At 38.9% G+C, this 17,477-nt stretch overlaps 2 protein-coding genes across 3 annotated transcripts in view; one reads left to right on the top strand and one right to left on the bottom strand.

Annotated features, from left to right (window-relative positions):
* Positions 1-14,410, bottom strand: part of Ccdc186 (coiled-coil domain containing 186) — a 38,374-nt gene extending 23,964 nt beyond the window's left edge. Inside the window, exons 1-3 of the mRNA XM_020178190.2 lie at positions 14,189-14,410; positions 5,987-6,685; positions 2,495-2,621 (exon numbers count right to left, since the gene is read on the bottom strand). Of these exons, the coding sequence (XP_020033779.2) occupies positions 2,495-2,621; positions 5,987-6,651 (792 nt within the window). The 5' untranslated portion in view covers positions 6,652-6,685; positions 14,189-14,410. The remainder of the gene's footprint in view (positions 1-2,494; positions 2,622-5,986; positions 6,686-14,188) is intronic.
* A 2,757-nt stretch (positions 14,411-17,167) lies between these two features.
* The window catches only part of Tdrd1 (tudor domain containing 1), a 42,758-nt gene continuing 42,448 nt past the window's right edge, over positions 17,168-17,477 (top strand). For both annotated transcript variants that reach the window (XM_074078257.1, XM_074078256.1), the window contains exon 1: positions 17,168-17,294. The gene's annotated coding sequence lies outside the window, so the exon portion shown is untranslated. The remainder of the gene's footprint in view (positions 17,295-17,477) is intronic.

Below are 17,477 nucleotides of genomic sequence, written 5' to 3'. Positions count from 1 at the left end.
TTCATGACACTCTATCTCAAAAATACCCAACACAAAAAAGAGCTAGCAGAGTGGTTCAAGTGGCAGAGCCTACCTAGCAAGTACCAGGCCCCGAGTTCAAACCTTTACACCACCGAAAAAAAAAAATACAGCAACAAACTAATCTCAAAAGGCTACTTTTATTACTCCATTTATGTGAAATATGTTTAGATGAGACAAATATGTACTGACAGAAAGATTGGTTGTTCCTTAGGGCTAGGGGTGGGGGTAGTGTTGGAGGGAAATGAAGACTGATTACTAATAGGTGCAAGGTTTCTTTTTGGGGTGATAAATGCTCTATGTGAAGGTTGCACAACTAAAAGCCATGAAACATACACTTAAAATGAGCAAACTGTGTGGTATGTGAATTGTATCTTTAAAAACAACAAAAAAAAAACACCTGTTAGTTGGGTGCTGGTGGCTCACACCTATAATCCTAACTACAGGGAGGAACATGGTTTGAGGCCAGTCAGGGTAAATAGTTCTCAAGACCGCATCTTCAAAATACCCAGAGCAAAATGGACTAGAAGTGTGGCTCTAGAGGTAGAGTGCCTGCTTTGCAAGTGTGAAGTCCTGAGTTCAAACCTCAGTCCTACTATAAAAAAATAAATAAATATGTAAAAGCCCTAAACATTAGCTTATGGTACATGGTATCAATTTTCCTTAAAATAAAATTATCTTGAATACTGTCCCGTTAGAAATACAAGCCTCATGTAGTCACATTTTAAGGACCAAAAACAAGTGAAGCTGTTTATTAAATCCAATAAATCCAAACTATAATTTCAACATGGAAAAAATGACTATTTTACATTTTTTGTACTAAGTCTTCTAAATTAGGTGTGTATTTCAATTATAGCACCTGTCAATTTGGACTAGCCATCTTTCACATGTTGAATAACTGTATCTGGCTAGTGACTACCATATTGGACAGTGTAGATCTAGAGACAAAATTAAGAAAACCTTTATACTAGTTTTCTGTTTAGAAGAATAAAAGTCCTCTAAACACTGGCAAAAGATAGATGAATACAATATTCTTTTTTTTTTTTTAAAGGTACAACTACTAATAAACTTGTGAAAAGAAGAGCACTGGTTCCACCCCATTTGGTTGTCAGCAGCTACCAGACTTTGAAATATGGGTTCAATTTTGTAAATATCACAATGTAACTCCAGTACAATATGACAATTAAAAAGAAACAAAAAATGAAATATGGATTCAGACTATTAAGGCTCCCTTATGCTTTAGCCTACTAAATTTGGTTTACATGTAGTGGCCTCATAGCACATGAAAATCAGGATTGAATACTGTGAATAAACTCTTACAAATACAGACACTTTCCAACTGTATAAAGGCAGATTAAATATGTACCAAAGCATAAGCAAGTAAAAACTTCATTTTATTTTTTATTACATTATTCCTAATTGTTTGCTATTATTGTCTTTAGACAGCTTTCTGAAAAAGATGAAACAAAAGGAAATACAGCCATGAGTTGCACAATGACATGTCTGTCAAGGATGGACTGCATATAGGGTCCAAAAAGATCATGTCACCTAGTGACCTTGTAGCCATTTTAGTTTAAGTAAACCCTACGATGTTCACACAAGGAGGAAAGAAACTGCCTAATGATGGTTTCTCAGACCATGTCCTTGTCACTAAGTGATTGTACTTCTAAGGAAATACTGCTTCTCATCTTGTCCAGAGAAGAAAAAGCAACTCAGAAAGATAAAGAGCAGCTCAGCTTTGTTTAGCAGGCCCAAATATTCACTGGTTGATCAATGCATCAGAGGAGCTCATTTAAAAAAAAAAAAAGAAGCTGGGTGCTGTTGTAATCCTAGCTATTCAGAAGGCAGCTCAACCAATGGCTGGGTATGGTGGAGCACACCTGTCATCCCAGCTATGCTGGGAAGCACAAATAGGAGGATCATGGTCCAGGCTGGCTCCGGTATATAACGATCTCCAAAATAACCAATGAAAAAGGGATGGTAGAGTGGCTCAAGCCATAGAGTGCCTGGTTGGCAAGCAGCAGGCTCTGAGTGTACAATCAGATACCATCTAACATTTGACAGCCCATTTTCACAGCGTAGTTTAATGGAATACTGAATACTGAAAATGCTAAACTGTAAGTATAAAAATATCCTAATGCTATATTTAAACTTTTAGGTATTTATTGAATCTTCCCTTAACTGATAAAAATAGTCCATTTAACTACCAAATCAAATTGTTTTTTTGATTATTTTGAACATAGTAAGATTTTTTTTATATTTAGCAGAAGTCACACGTATCATAAAAATAAGATTTTTCATAAAAGAAAAGTCAGGTGATAATTCCCACTTTATAAGAGAATGCTTTAAATACCAAGCAATTCTCTACATTTGAGACATGATTTAACATACGGAACTTCAATTTATACACACTTTTTTTAGGAATGTATTTACTTTATGAGTTAAAGTATGGTTTTTAAAGTCTTTATCTTTTTACCTGTTTAATTGTGCTCATATGCTGCTTCTCTGTTTCTGTTCTTTTTTTAAGTTCTTCTCTTAAATTGTCTTTTTCTGAACAAATGTCTAAGATGAGCTGCTGATGCTTCTTATTTTCTTTAATTAACCTAAATATAAAAGGGCAGCATAAGTAAAACATAATTTAAAATGGAGAAAAATGAGGTGTGAAATATAATCTATTTGTAGATTATGAAGAAGATACCTATGATTATAATGTTAATGTTCCTAAGTAATCTTTTTATAATAAAATGCCATCTTTACACGAGAATAAAAATCATCCAATGATGCATTTCTCAGAACATGTCCTCATCACTACTTTTAAGGCTAGAATGCTTCCAGTCATGTCCACAGAAGTATGGCTAAGATAAAAGAGCTCAGTTTTGTTAACAAGCTTAAATATTCACTTCGTTGATCCATGTGTCAAATAGTTAGAAAAACATTTTCTGGTCAATCAAGCATACCAGGCAAGCACTTTAACACTGAGCTACACCCCTGGCCCAAAACTGTTGTTCTTACATGCCAAGTACACACCCTATACACAGATAACTGTTATTAAGAATTTTGGTTGGGCCCTTAAGACTATAATATTGATTTGTTAAACAGAGTGGAGTGGTGGTTATCAGGCACCACAAGGTGGAGGACATGCAAAAACACCGCTCAAAGGGTGCAAACTTTCAGTTCTAAGATGAGTAAGCCCTGGGGATCTCATGTACACCATGGTAAGGATAGTTAATACCATATTGAGGCTGGAAGCATAAGCTCGGTGGTAGAGTTCATGCCTAGCATGTGTGAGGCCCTGGGTTTGATCCCCAGCAGAAAAAAGAAAAACAGAGAAAGAAGAGAGGGGAAGAAGGAAGAGGATAAGAGGAAAAGAGAGGAAAGGAAACCAAAACCATATGAGGGAAGTGATGTGTTAACTTGACTGTTGTAATTATTTCATAATCCATATCAAATTATCATATTGTGCACCTTAAATATACATAATTTTGTCAATTATATCTCAATAAAGCTGGGGGGAGGGACGAAAACAAGGGAATAGACATACAATCAAAGATATTTGGAAACAGACACATTTATGAACATTTCAGTCAAAGCAACTGAAAAGTAGTTTTCTTCACAGAAATTTAAATGAAGGCATAAAGTTAAGAAAAAATTAAGTTGTTTTAGAGTTAGCCTGAATTAACAAAGCATTTTATTTGGAGTTAAAATACTGTATATATAACAAATGATCAAACCTAGCTTTAAAAATAATATCTGACATTTGTACAATGCCTTAATGTCCACAAAAGTTCCATCAGCAAGTACTAGCTCCATGAAAAGTTTTTGGCTCAAAGAGGTTGATTTGACCAATGTAACAGAACTTGCAAATGTCAACGGGAACCTCCTGACTTGACTCCAGGCTTTTGATTAAAATTGTGCTATGGCATTCCACCATACTGCCATGGCTCTGACAGGATGGGCAAAAGAGAAGAATCAATTTTTTAAAACTGTATTCCTCATATATTTAGATAAATTCAACAATTTGAAACCAGTTAATTTATAACTACATTTATAAAACACCTGAAGCCGAACTAACAAGGCTTAGATTTTAAACGTCTATTCAACCCTGAACAAGTTAATCTCTCCATGTTTTAGGTACCTCATCTGAAAATGTGGATAATAATGTAATATACCACATAGATTAGTTGTGAAGAATCCAGGAGTTAGTATGCATGATGTGCCAGGTACATAATAGTGTTTTCCGTGATTATTTTTAAATATACAATACCGTATAACTTACAAGAAATGTATGAAATGATAAGAATCAATACCTAAGGAAAGTAGGAAGAGGCATTAGAGATAACCTCAGAGGAAGGTCTGACAGAATAGGTATAGAGAAGGAGAAAGCTACCTTAAAATTAAGAGTGGCAGAAGCACTGATGGTTCAAGTACAAAGCATACAGTTTACTTATATAAAAGTAATTTTCAGTAAGGATGAGTAGAAGAGAATGTTAGTTTAGGGGAGTACTGAGAGGGCATTGGAGTTTTGACACACATCCTGTGTCCATGTCAGAATTACACCAACCAAATGGGAGAAGGCACCCAAGTGTACATGAATAAATAAAATGTATTATATATATAAACTAAAAATAGTACCCGGCCTTTTGGAAATTTTACACAGGGCTACAGCATGGATAAATCATGCAGACATTATAACAGAAATAAACCAATGGCAAAAAGACAAGCACCGTATGAACCCACTTATATGAAGTATCAAGAGTAGTCACGTTCATAGGAACAGATGGGAAATTTTATGCTATGTGCATTTCATCACATTTATTTATGAAAAATATATTAAACCTAGAAAAAATTTAAAAGGGGAGCTCCTGGACACTAAGAGATTAAAGTTTATTGGGTAAGCCAATGAAGGGTAAACTGGTTTAGGGAAGACTGAATGACTCAACAAGATAACACGGAAAAGTAAAGACAAGAAGCAGGGATATCATGAAAAGTCAACTCTGTAGCAAACAATACTTGGATTATGGCATATTTTCTTCCATCATCCTCCTCCAGCACATAGACTCCCTTTCTCTATATATCTGTCCTCACCCAATTAAAAAAAAGTTTGTATTTTAAACAGAATCAGTGGCCGTGTGCCAGTGGCTCACAACCGTAATCCCAGCTACTCAGGAGGCAGAGATCAGGAGGACTGCGGTTCGAAGCCACCTTGGGCAAATAGTTCACGAGACCCTATCTTGAAAAAGCCCTTCACAAAAAAAGGGCTGGTGGAGTGGTTCAAGGTGTAGGCCCTGAGTTCAAGCTCCAACACTGCAATAAATAAATAAATAAAAAGAATCAGCATGTAAGTGAAACCTAATATGTTTTACATTAGTTTCTTAAAAGCTGAAAAAAAAAAAAGCCATCTAAACCTATCCATCATTTAGCTACATAAATATACATGCCAATACACTATTAAGAAAAAGGCTGAATGAAAAACTGTAAGTAAAAAAGAATTAACTACATACACCCAAGAGATGTATAAAAGTCTAAGTTCTTATTTACTGAATGGTAATCACCTAATTACTCCGTTTTCTAAATTTTAATGTTTAAAACTAAGAATTTACAATGGTGATTTTAAGAAAAAAATGTTAAGTTTTACAACTTCTAATTTTCTTTTGATTTTTGTTTTTGACATACTTGTATATTTTTTTAAAATGAAAGATTTGAGTTGTCATAATAAAAAGCTCTTTAATAAACTTACATTTACTACATTTATTCCTTTGGACTTAGATACAGTATTAAGTAACTACAAAAACTCTGACAATTATTCAGTAAATACACTTTAATTGATCAACTATGTGCACGGCTCTACTGTGAAATGAAAAGTAGACAAGATGATACTTTCCTTAAAAGAATTCAATCTCTAATCCCTATGGGGAAAAAACTAAACCCTGTGGGGAAAAAAATGCCTAAAGGAATAAAAAAGACTTACTTTTTTATAGTATGCTCCTGCTGCAAATACTTCTCTTGCACACACTTTTCAAAGAGAACTAATGCATGTTCTCCTTTATTCATCCCATTTGGCACTCGATTTTCTTCTGCAAACTCTGCAGATAAGAGCTCAGATTCTATTTCTTCCAACAAATCCTCTGATGCTGAAACATTCTTTATCTTTGAAATAAGTTTCTTGGTGCAGTCTGTATCATAAGGACTTGCTGAATAAGTCTTTTGATTAGCAGCTTCTGTAAGTGTAGATGACCTTAATTCTGCCAATAGTTGAGTCACTGTCTGTTCTGTTTCACTCATTTTTGATACTTGTTTTGCAAAATCTCCACTAGGAAAGTTAACTGTTTGTTCAGAATTTTCTGAGCATTTGTCTGTTTTAACACAAGAATCCTCATCTCCACCATGATCTGTAATATAATTTTCATGTACTTCAATTTGATTACTGTGTTCATTAGGTTGACATAAAATTTTATCAGAGTTTAATGACAACAGTTTGGATTCAATTTCTAATCTGCTGCTTTCATCACCAGAAAATGAGTTGCATGAGTCTTCCTTTAAGTCAGATTCTTTTCCAATATTTTTATCAGAGGAAACAAAGGCTATGTGCTGCTCTGTCTCTGACATACTGACTGGCACCAATTCACTTTGCATTTCTTCAAATATGCTTCTGATCTTCGTTTTACATCTAAGAAATCAAAACATCAAAAAAATTTTAAAAAATTTTAAACCAAGACCCTATACATCTTTGCACACTCCATGACATGGAATAAGGAAGATCACAAATTTTATCACTAATAATCCTTTAATAAAAGTCTGCTTGACAAAAAAGAATAGGGTAGCTAACACAAGTTGGCTAAAACCAGTTGGGCCAACTGCCAAATCTTAATGTTTTTTTCCTTCTTTTCAGTCATCTAACTTCACCAATTTCTGTTGTAGTACGGCATTTCCCAATAATCCCCACAAGATTGTAGGTAAGGAATAGTACTTGTAACTGGAGGATGAGTGCCAAAGAATGTTTAAAATTCAATTCTTCAGCTCTCTGATGGGGAAAGACTACTTACTGCAAGATCTGAAAGAAAATAGTGAAGACACCAAGAAAGCACTAGAAACCACAGAACAAGAGAGTAAAACAATGCACACCTGAGAAGGAAAACTAAATAAAAACAATCATAGGTTTGTGATGGACGTGGTGGTACAAGCCTGTAATTCTAACTACTTGGGAGGCAGAGGCAGGAGGATCTAGAGTTTGAGACTCTGTCTCAAAAACAAATAAAAACAAAAGGACTGGGGGTAGTAGCTCAGTGGAAGAATGATTGTGAGGCCCTGGATTCAACCCTCAGTACCACAAATCCAAATCAAAACAACAAAACAAGACACCACTACCTGTAGCCCAGAGCCCTAGCTCTGAACTAAAAGGAAGTCAGGGCTTAAAAGATCCCCGATAGGAGCTGTTTTTCATCCTGGCAGCAATCCAGGAAGTACCATGGTGATTTTCAAATAGTCTCATCAGCAATAAAACAATGTTCAGTGCAAATCAAATGGAGCCTATATGCACTGCCAAATCAATAAAAGCAACGTTAATTTCATAAGGTCAGATTACACTTTTTATATTATTTACAAAGGTTTTATCCTAACTACCCCAATTCTCCTGATTGCCACCTCTTAAGTAACTGAGATTACAGCTGTGAACAAGACTCAGCCTTTTAATTTTTTATGGTCTCTAATCATATTGTGTAAAATACTTCCAGACCCTCAACTTTTCCTCTGAAGTGCAGTCCCTTAGTAATGTCTTGGTCTGATGGTATAACATTTCTGTCATTTTTGGTTATTCTAAAAATTCAGACAGGTCACAGTCATTTACAAAACAAAATTACTTGAGAGGTGGCGATCGGGGGAATTGGGGTTCAAGGCCAGCCTGGGCTCCCACCTCAAACAAGTTGGGCACGGTAATATGCCTGTGATCCCAACTACACAGAGACAGGCAGGAGGATCATGGCCTGAGGCTGGCCCGGAGGCATGGCCTCAAGTGGTAGGATACCTGCCTAGCAAGCTTCCAGTACCACCAAGTAACAAAACCTTTTCATGTTTATACCTCAGAGTTGATTCCTCAGAAAACCAGTTATACAATCTTATCTCAACACATTCCTAAAATCCTAGTGCCTTACTATACTAGTCCCACCAGTCTTACTCAATGCTCCAATTTGCACATTAAAATTTCCATGGTTTTGTCACCATCTAAAATGTTCTTCCCTTCAGTCTATCTAGAGAACAACTGTGTTTAAAAGGACTGATTCTAACACCTCATTTTCCTCCAAATTTTCCCTTGTCCTAAGTACAAAACTAATCTCTCACGTAAATTAAAGCATGCTCCATTTACATTCCCATCAGCAGTCTTTCTTATGACATTTTGAACAGTCACTTTTAAATGAGTTCTGTTCTTTAGAGAAAGAACCTCACTCTGAACTTAAACTCCTAAAGTCTCAAACAATAGATAAACCTCACAAATACATTCTCTACTACATTTCCCTTCATTTTTGCAAATGCTGTTCAGTGTTTCTCAATGGCGGGAGGACCCACTGGATTTCTGCACAGCATCTGGAGCCAAACACTCCAGGTAATGGGTGGGTAAGGCTGTAAGATGACTTCTAGTGTACAAGACAATGCAGAACAAAAATCTGTCTTACATCCTACTGGATATTTGCTAGGTAAAAAAATAAAAAAACCTGTTTGTATGACTACCTTATGTTAAAATCTGCTTTACATATCCTGTAAGGAAGACTAAATTTAACTTCAAAAGTATTTTCTATAAATTGTCTAATAAGTACATAACCTTTGAAAAAGTAATTACATAAACTGGCATCTGAGGACCACTTAGAGCCTGCAAATTTAGTTTTCTGATGATCAAATGAACACTAATGGGAGACCAAAGGAAAAGGAGGTTAACAAAGATCTATGTTTGTGTATGTACCCACGTCATCAGCAGAATAAAAAATTATACAAGAATGGTAGCAGACAAAAACAACTAGATAAGCTTAATTAACTCCACAACTAACTAGGAGAAAGGACAGTCAGCTGAGTTATTCTGTAGGCCTCCAGTTGGCAATGCTGATGTAGACCAATTTGAATGCTGTCCAAGTTTTTTCTTTTGGGAGGGAAGTTGTTATCAAATTTACTAAGGATAAAATAGCTTAGTAGCACACTAAAGGGGGATGGTGTAAAAATTTGTTTATAAGATTGTTTTAAGAAGTGCATATACAATGGGCTGGGATGTAGCTCGGTGGTACAGCGCTTGCCTAGCATGCGTGAGGCCCTGGGTTCGATCCCAGCACCAAAAAAGAAAAGACAAAAAAAAAAAAGAAGTGCATATACATACCAAATTAATATTCACAGATACATATGTATATATAGTAATTGCATTGCAACTATAGATTACAACATACATTGCTTTTTCAAAGTAAAAAAAAAAATCAACTTATTTTGACATTTTAGTAACTCTTAATCAGTAGGGGAAATACTGTATTTAAAACAGTAACAACATTCCTCTTAATTCAAGCACTTTTTTGTTCCTACAATTTCTGTTTCTGACACAGTACTACAGGACCAATTCACACTTCAAAATTGTTTCAGTAAGTGAGAACTGGTTTCGCTCTTGCTGGAGCTCATCAGCTGTAGGCAACTGATCAAGAAACACTTTTTATTTACTTTAAAGCCAAACATTACCCACCCCCACCCCCAATTTCATTTCTTAAGGAAGGAACTCATTTCTCCAAAATTATTCCCATACAAAAGCTACATAAATAAAGATACTGTTTTTAACAGCTTTTGATTCTACTTCCTGCTTTTCCACTAATTAGTTCTATAAACAACAAAAAACTTGGGCTTACTCAATAAACAGCAAATACAAATGAATCCAATCTACAGCTATCTGGTAACAGATGTTATCTGGTAATAGAAATAAATGAGCCTCATTCATTTATTACCAAAGTCAGAAATAATTTCCAAAGTACTAATTCATTCACCAAATACATATTGAGCATCTATTCTGTGCATTGTTCTAAGTGCTGAGAACATGGCAGTGAATTAAGAAAAGACATCCCTCATGGTGCATACCTCAGGTGCAGTGGACCAGTGTACACAAAGATTATGTTAAAGCTTTTAATTTTCATTTTTTGTTGCCAATAAAGCATAATAGCTCATACAGAATTTTAACATTAGATTATTTTAAGGTCTGCCATTGTTCCATCAGAAGATATACAAAAAAATGTGTTTTAGAGCCAGTAGAAAAGTCTTAAATTAGTATACTTTACAACAAACTACAAAATTTTAGGTTATGTACCATTTGAGTTCCAAATAATACCAACTGACTACTTCTCAAATAATATCCATTAATATAAGCAAATTAAGCCTGCAAGAGCATTCCTGTTCTTCAACATAATGGTTTACTATCCTTTAAAGGAAAAGTATAGCAAAAGGTTTTTTTTTTTTTTTTCCTTAAAAAAAAAAAATATTCCCCAAATACACTTTGAAAGTAGTATTAAAAAAAACCTTCTTTCCGGTGATTTCTAACAAGAATTTGAAATGGCAATTAAAGTCAGAAGCAAAATTCAAATTAAAAAAGCATTTGCTCAGTACAGTATTTGCTCACAACTCCCAAATAACTGATTTTCATATGTATTAACTGTGAAAGACACTCTTCCCTGATGAAGTTTTTAAAATACAGTTACAGAACAGAAGAAAACCCATCTAAGAAACACTCTCACAAGCATACACAATCCAGTCAATCCTATGCTGGGATTCATTTCCCCTTGGTGTCTATTGCCACTTTACCCCAATTATTTTTCCTTTTGTTTACTTCTTAGCCTAAACAACAATTTAAAATTTCAGCTAAGAAAGCTCATAGGACAGAAGGTGAAAAAAATAGATTGCAGGACCATTTTTAGATTTAAATTATCGCACGGCTGCCCCCCAAAATGAATACTAAATATAACATTTAAATATTGTAAGCTAAGTTTCATGCTTCCCATGATGAAAACAGGGCACTGAAATTTCATATAAGGTGAAGTTATGCTGGTCAAATTCTGCTTTTAAAAGATAAAAAGCTGAGTTGGCTACTTCAAAGGACTTTAGTTCTGCAGAACAGAGCAATAATTTTTAAAGTCAATCCTAATTAAGCTTTTGGGGTAATTTTAACCTTAATATATTGAGTTTCCTTTAAGTGAAACACAGACTGAAATAAATGCTTTTAGTTTACCAGGCAAGTGTTACATGAGGTCAAGATCAATTCTGCCTGTTGGGGTTGTTTAGCTCTGCATCCAAGACTCTGGGCAGGAAGAATTTTATGGTATGTGCGCTCTCATTCACATTCTCTCCCTCTTCCCTCTCAGCCACATGCAGAAATGTTTTTAAAAGGCTCAGGGCAGTAGATACAACAGGACACCCTCCCCCACCACAAACAGTACCTACTCCTGTTAGGAGAAAAAGAAATTAGGGTCCACCCAGATTCCAGGAGGGCTGGGCACATGTAGCTCAGTGAAAAGAGGCTGGCCTAGCATGTATATCCATGTCACATATATCACATTACCAAGTTATGTCATGTAAGTTTGGTATCTTAGATCCATACAATTTTACGTATCTTTAATATTTTAAAAAATTAAGGCAGGAAATTATTAATATAAAAATCTTAATTGGAAGCACTTCAATGAGTCTAATATGAAAATATTTTATGTAATTTTTCTTCCAAATGTGAAAAATAAAAAATTTTGACCCTCTTCCCCCCAAATTAAAATTAAGTTTTAAGTCTGCTTTATATTAAAGAGTTTTGGTTAATGTTTAAATTTTTAAGCCACCTGTGGTCTGGGTTTGGCTAATTTGGTATGATATGGTTCACAAAAAGTTATTCATTAGCACTTACTACATAAATACTATCAGCTCAATTGTCTTAATGACAGACAACTGTTTTTAAGAAATACACTCAAACTCCAGTCAAAACTATGCCGGGGTTCATTTCCCATTGGTGTCTATTGCCTCTTTATTCCAAAATTTTTCCTTCTGTTTACTTAGCTCAAACAAAAATTTTAAATCTCAGCCAAGAATGAAACAATGTAAGATTAGAGGATCGTTTGTAAATTCAAATTATCTATCCCACTGCTGCCCCTAAAATGAATACTAGATATTTAACTATTATATAAGCCAAGTGACATCTTTGTGAAAAATTCAAGAATTGGCTTTTATTATTTAAAGGTAGAGGAACAAGGGGACAAAGAAAAATCTAAGGGACAAAAGAAAAACCAAAGTTTTGCTGAAATAAAAGCCTCAGAACTTTAGGTTGAGGAATCTTACTTTAACTAGAAGCTGTTAGATGACTTTGGTAAACTAGGGCAGAATAATAGCCATTCTTCGAAAGGAAAGATGTCTAAATCTCTAAATATGCTTTCTTTGTGCTTCAACCTGTTACTTCTTCCCTAAAGTCTTGCGTACACTGCTGTTTTTAATGATGTTTGCATGTAGCTATGAACATATTTTAAAAACTGAATATACTAAGCAAGCATCATTGGCTCTACTGTCATTGTATAACATCAAAGGACAAGTTTTCAATTTATGAGTGAGGGAGCTGTAAGTTTAGAGTGGTAATATGCTACACCATAGCCTCTCTCTTCCTTAGGCGACTCTGAAATGTTAATGACATTTTATGGAATCTCTAACATCAAAAGAAACCGTAAGTTTATATGCAGTTACTATGAATTAAACTAGGCCTTAAAAACAATAAACATAACTGGTGCATCTTCTAGGGGATTCTTCTGTAATTACACGTTTGCCTATTACACTGTAAAAAGGAGTGCTGACTCTTAATACTGCAAGATTTGTGAGCAACCTAGTATCTTCAATGAAATTAAAATAACGCGAAAAGAAAAGAAACAAAAACAAAGAAGTAAAGTAGGCCAATCATCACTGGGGTTTTTAACTTGTGTAATGATGGCTAAAGAAAGACTGGACAGTAGCTGCACAGGGGAAGGTGTACTTTATACACAAATACTTCAGTTTACTATCAGTGTCTATTGAACCTTAATCTTTTCCACAAGAGTGACACTGCAAATAGGAAGGTGTAGTTTAATAGATGGGAAGGCCCCGCCCACAACATACCTAAACACTTAATCGTGGGTTAGTTTTTCTTTTAATCACTACCAACACGCCTTTTGAAACCTTGTTCCACTGACTTACTACGTCTGGGTGCCTTAGAAAACCACCCAGCCAATCGTTTTAGAAGAAATGAAAAGGCTGGGTATCCAGAGAACAGGACACACCGGCAGATAAAACTGCCTAAGTACCCGGCGCCCACAGTATTTTTACTGCGCTCTCCTCTGAGTCCCACAGGCAGCCCAGTGAAAGCAGCTTCTCATCCACACCATCTGACCGCAAATCCAGGCAGCTTTCCTCTAAGCAGAGATCAAGATGTGTCTGCTGAGGTTGCTAAAGCGTTAACAGCTGAGCAATCATTACACCTGCACTGCTCCCAGGCTTACTACTTGGAAACACGAGGGAAGGTAAAGTTTTCACCATTTTACACGTTTTGATGGAGATAAAAATTGGAAATTCCTTCCTTAACAACTAAGCTTTAAGAAACGCCTTCATATCGTTGTTTTATTTTTTTTAAAAGGCAGCATAAAATCAAAGAACAATAGTATCTCTCTCCTCCACAACCGCCAAGAATCGCTTCTAAGTAACTTAAAATCGCAGCGCACGGAAGACTTTGGAAGGGGTAAAAAGTCGCACAACAGTAAACACGGAACGCACACGGTCAACTTCGGGAACCAAGAGCGACGTAGAGTCGTTTCATAGACGCTGAGTCTATGAAAGCAACCCGAGCAGGTGGGGCTTCGCTGCAGTTTCCACCGGCAGCCCGGGAGATCCGCCCCAATCCCGTCGCTCTCGAGGCACAGCCCCCGGACCCCGGCCGACCCGCCGCCGCCGCCCTCCCGGGACCCGGGACCCGAGGGCGGGGAGAGCAAGTGGCTCCGATCCCGTCCCCGCCGCTCGCCTTCATCCCCACTCCTCTCGAAAAGCCAGGCGGAGCGCTGGCTCGCCCTGGCCGGGGACCGCCACGCTTAGCGGGGAGGTGAGCTGCCGGGTCCCGCCCCGCTAAGCCGCCGCGACTCCCTAGTCCGCCCCGGACGCCCCTCAAAACACTTACCCCACTTCTCCAAGCCTCAGGCCGCACCCTAACGAGGCTTCTGGAGCTCCGGCTCAGGGGCCGTCTTCTCCATGGTGGAGTCCGCCAGACCAAAAGTAGGCGGGAAAGACAGTAGCGGAGATGGGGGAAGACCCCTCGCTTTCAGCCGCGGTTTTTTCCCAAACCCCCGCGGAGCTGACACATCAACAAAGATGGCGGCGACGCTGAAGCCGGCACGGCCACAGCTGAGAGGGGCGGGGCTTCCTGAAGGAGCCAATCAGCGAGGCGTAGACGGCGTGACGCTACGCACCTTGAGGTCCCGGGTAACCTGTCTGCAGTGGGTGGGGCCGGAGCTCAGCCCTGGGAGGCCCCGCCCAGCATCCCGCCTCGATCGACGCCCACCCTCGCAGGACCGGGAGAGTCACTCCCCAACCCTACGTCCTGGCTCACCGCTCCTGCCCCTTTCCCAGCCCAAGCTGGAGATTTCTTTGGTTAGGAAGTGCAAACTTGGGTATTCCCCCCTTCTCGCCCTAGGGCAGGTTCTGGTATGAATCAGGGGCATAAAGCAATAAAAGAATTCGAAATTGTGGCTTCCCGGCTCTGATGCGTAAACTTTGGACTTGACGTGGGTAGGCAGAGCCTCAGAAGTAGCCTGTCTGCCCATTTGACAATTCATCCTCGGTGACATCCCGGAGTTCCGATCTTCGGAGTGGCACCTCCTGCCATTGTTTAATAATGGGCTGTTGGCGCTGTCGGCGGCAAAGCGCTGAGCGCCTCGGGGCAAGGGAGCGCCTTCCCCCGGCTGGGCATCCCCGCCTGCTGCGTGGCCACGGTGTTGAATGCGGCGGCCAAGCGCGGTCCGAGCCTGCAGAGCTTTGCAAGAACCTCCCCCGTCCAGGGAAGCGAAGTGTATGTAGATCAGCACCTCTTAGGTACAGCTCAAGAGTGAAAATAGTTACTTCAGACGAGTCTTCAATGCAAGCGTTGGTCAAGCAAAACTCACTACCGATCTGTTAGCTTTTTTTCATTCTAAATGCTGGAAAAAAAATACAACGCTGTAAACCTCCGTGTCTGTCCTTTCCAACAGGAAATGGCACCTCCTTCCTCAAATGAAGATACTGTATAAAAGTACATTTTGCAGTTAGAATGTCTGTGATAGTAAAGAAATAATTTGACCTTAAAATAATAAATCGACCCAGTGAGGTATATAAAATTCCTAGTGAGGTGGGATGCGGGGAAGGGAATCAAAGACATTTTAACCTGTTTTAGTACTCATATTGTCAGTATGAAATGTCTGAAATTTATTTCTGAACTTATAATTAGTAGAAAGCATATTAAACTTGGGAATCAGGTTTTTCACTATAAAAGTCAAAGGAGTGAAGCAAAAACACAGTCATGGTGCACTTTTTTCTTTTTTTTATTAAAAAGTCTAGGACTGAGGATGTAGTTCAGTGGTAGAGCACTTCTAACAATGGCAAGGTCTTGGGTTCAAATGCTGGTGAGGGGGTGCCATTGCCCCCAGAAAAGGCTTAGAACAATGACAACCGAAGGCATACTTCTACTCTCCAGACTATGATCTCTAAATATTTCCTGCTAAACAGTTACCTGGACTAGGGCTGGCAGTCTGGCTCAAGCATGAGTTCAAACCCCAGTACCAAATAAATAAATAGTTTGCTGGACTAAAAAGTTACAAGGTCTAATTTCAAATTTGGGGCAAGAAATGTACAAGATAGCGTAGGACATGGTTGTACTCAACTCAGATGTGGGCGTGGCACAATGGTTCTCTTCCAAAGTCTTCCATCCGGAAAGCAGAGAACTCCAACAAACACTGTCTCAGCAAGATGATTAAGTCCAACAGCAATTGTCATAAATCATGTTCATTAGAGGTATGCTTGATATTGCACAGAGGCAATTCACCTTTGTGGTCACCCTTCCAACAACCCACAGCTCCATTACTGTCATGAGAAAAACACCAGACAAATGCCAACAGTGGGGCATCCTAAAAAATGCCAGTCCTCCCTGAAGCTCTCAAGGTCATGACAAACTACCACAGCCAAGAAGAGCCTAAGGAGATACATAGCTAAATGCAAGGTAGGATCCTGAGTGGGAGCCTGGCTCAGACAAGGAAAAATGGGTGGTAGTGGTGGTGGGAAGCACTACAGGAATCTGAATAAACTCACGTTACTTAATACTAAATAAATATTGGTTCCTTAATAGTAAGAAACGTATCATACTAATATAAAATATTAATAATAGGGGAAACTGGATATGGCTTATTGAGGAAACTCTTCCATTTACTCTGTGAATCTAAAACTTCTAAAAAAATAAAATCTATTAAAAGGAAAACAAGATACAAGTCAAGGTTTGTTTCAAAACATTGAAGAAACGGTGGGGTTTTGGGCTCAAGCTCAAGGCCATGAGTTCAAACCCAAGAACTACCAAGGATGGGGGGAACCCTCCAGGAAGCTATGGGGATGCAAGTGTAGACAAGATTGACCACGAATTGGGTGATGGGTGTACAGAGGGAGTATTTTAAATGTTAGAAAAGTTTTACAGCAAAAAAAGTATTTGCAGTAACACCACTAGATACAATCACAAGCCCATGTAGGGAGGTGTGTGTAGGGGTGGGGGAAGCAGAGGAAATGACCACATGGGTTTAGTTCCCAAGACGAGACAAAGGCAGTGGGTTACTATGAAAAACACCTGACTCTTAAATAGCTAAAGCGACCCCAGTAACTTACGCATAGACAAGGTCTGGGTCTTTGTGCTCAAAATTTGCCCACGGAGTAGCCAGAGACACCTTTCCAGAGTACACCAGCAAAACAGTTATAAAGTTCCCGTGGAGGAGCTTCCGGGGTCCACGCACCACCTGCCAACCGCAAGCCCCTCAGGACGCACCCCGGGGCGGGCACGGTCCGGAACGTGCCTTCCGTCGGGCACGCGGAGGGCGCACGTGGGCGTCGTGGGCGCGCAGGCGCGGGGCTGGAACCACGCGGGCGGGCTGGGCATTGGAGACTAGGTGAGCGCAGGGGCGACCTGGGCCACTGAGGTCCCTGCCACTGTAGACGCCACCACGGCCAAGCTTCAGAAACGGGTCGGGGTCAGCGGACCTTTTGCCTCTTTCCAGGTCAGAGTTCCCAGGATTTTGGGTGAGGGGGAGGGGCTGCATGAGGGCGACTGGGCTTCGGTCGTTGGGGGCCGGACGTTGGGCTCTGGACGTTGAGATCGGGCGTTAAGTCAGGCGTTGAGCGGGTACAAGGCTTGGAAATGGAGACCTTGGGACCTTGGAACCTTGGTTGGGAAGGGCAGG

Source organism: Castor canadensis, chromosome 7, assembly GCF_047511655.1.
Source record: "Castor canadensis chromosome 7, mCasCan1.hap1v2, whole genome shotgun sequence".
Classification (NCBI taxonomy): Eukaryota; Metazoa; Chordata; class Mammalia; order Rodentia; family Castoridae; genus Castor; species Castor canadensis.
This window is presented reverse-complemented; position numbering and strand designations above follow the sequence as displayed.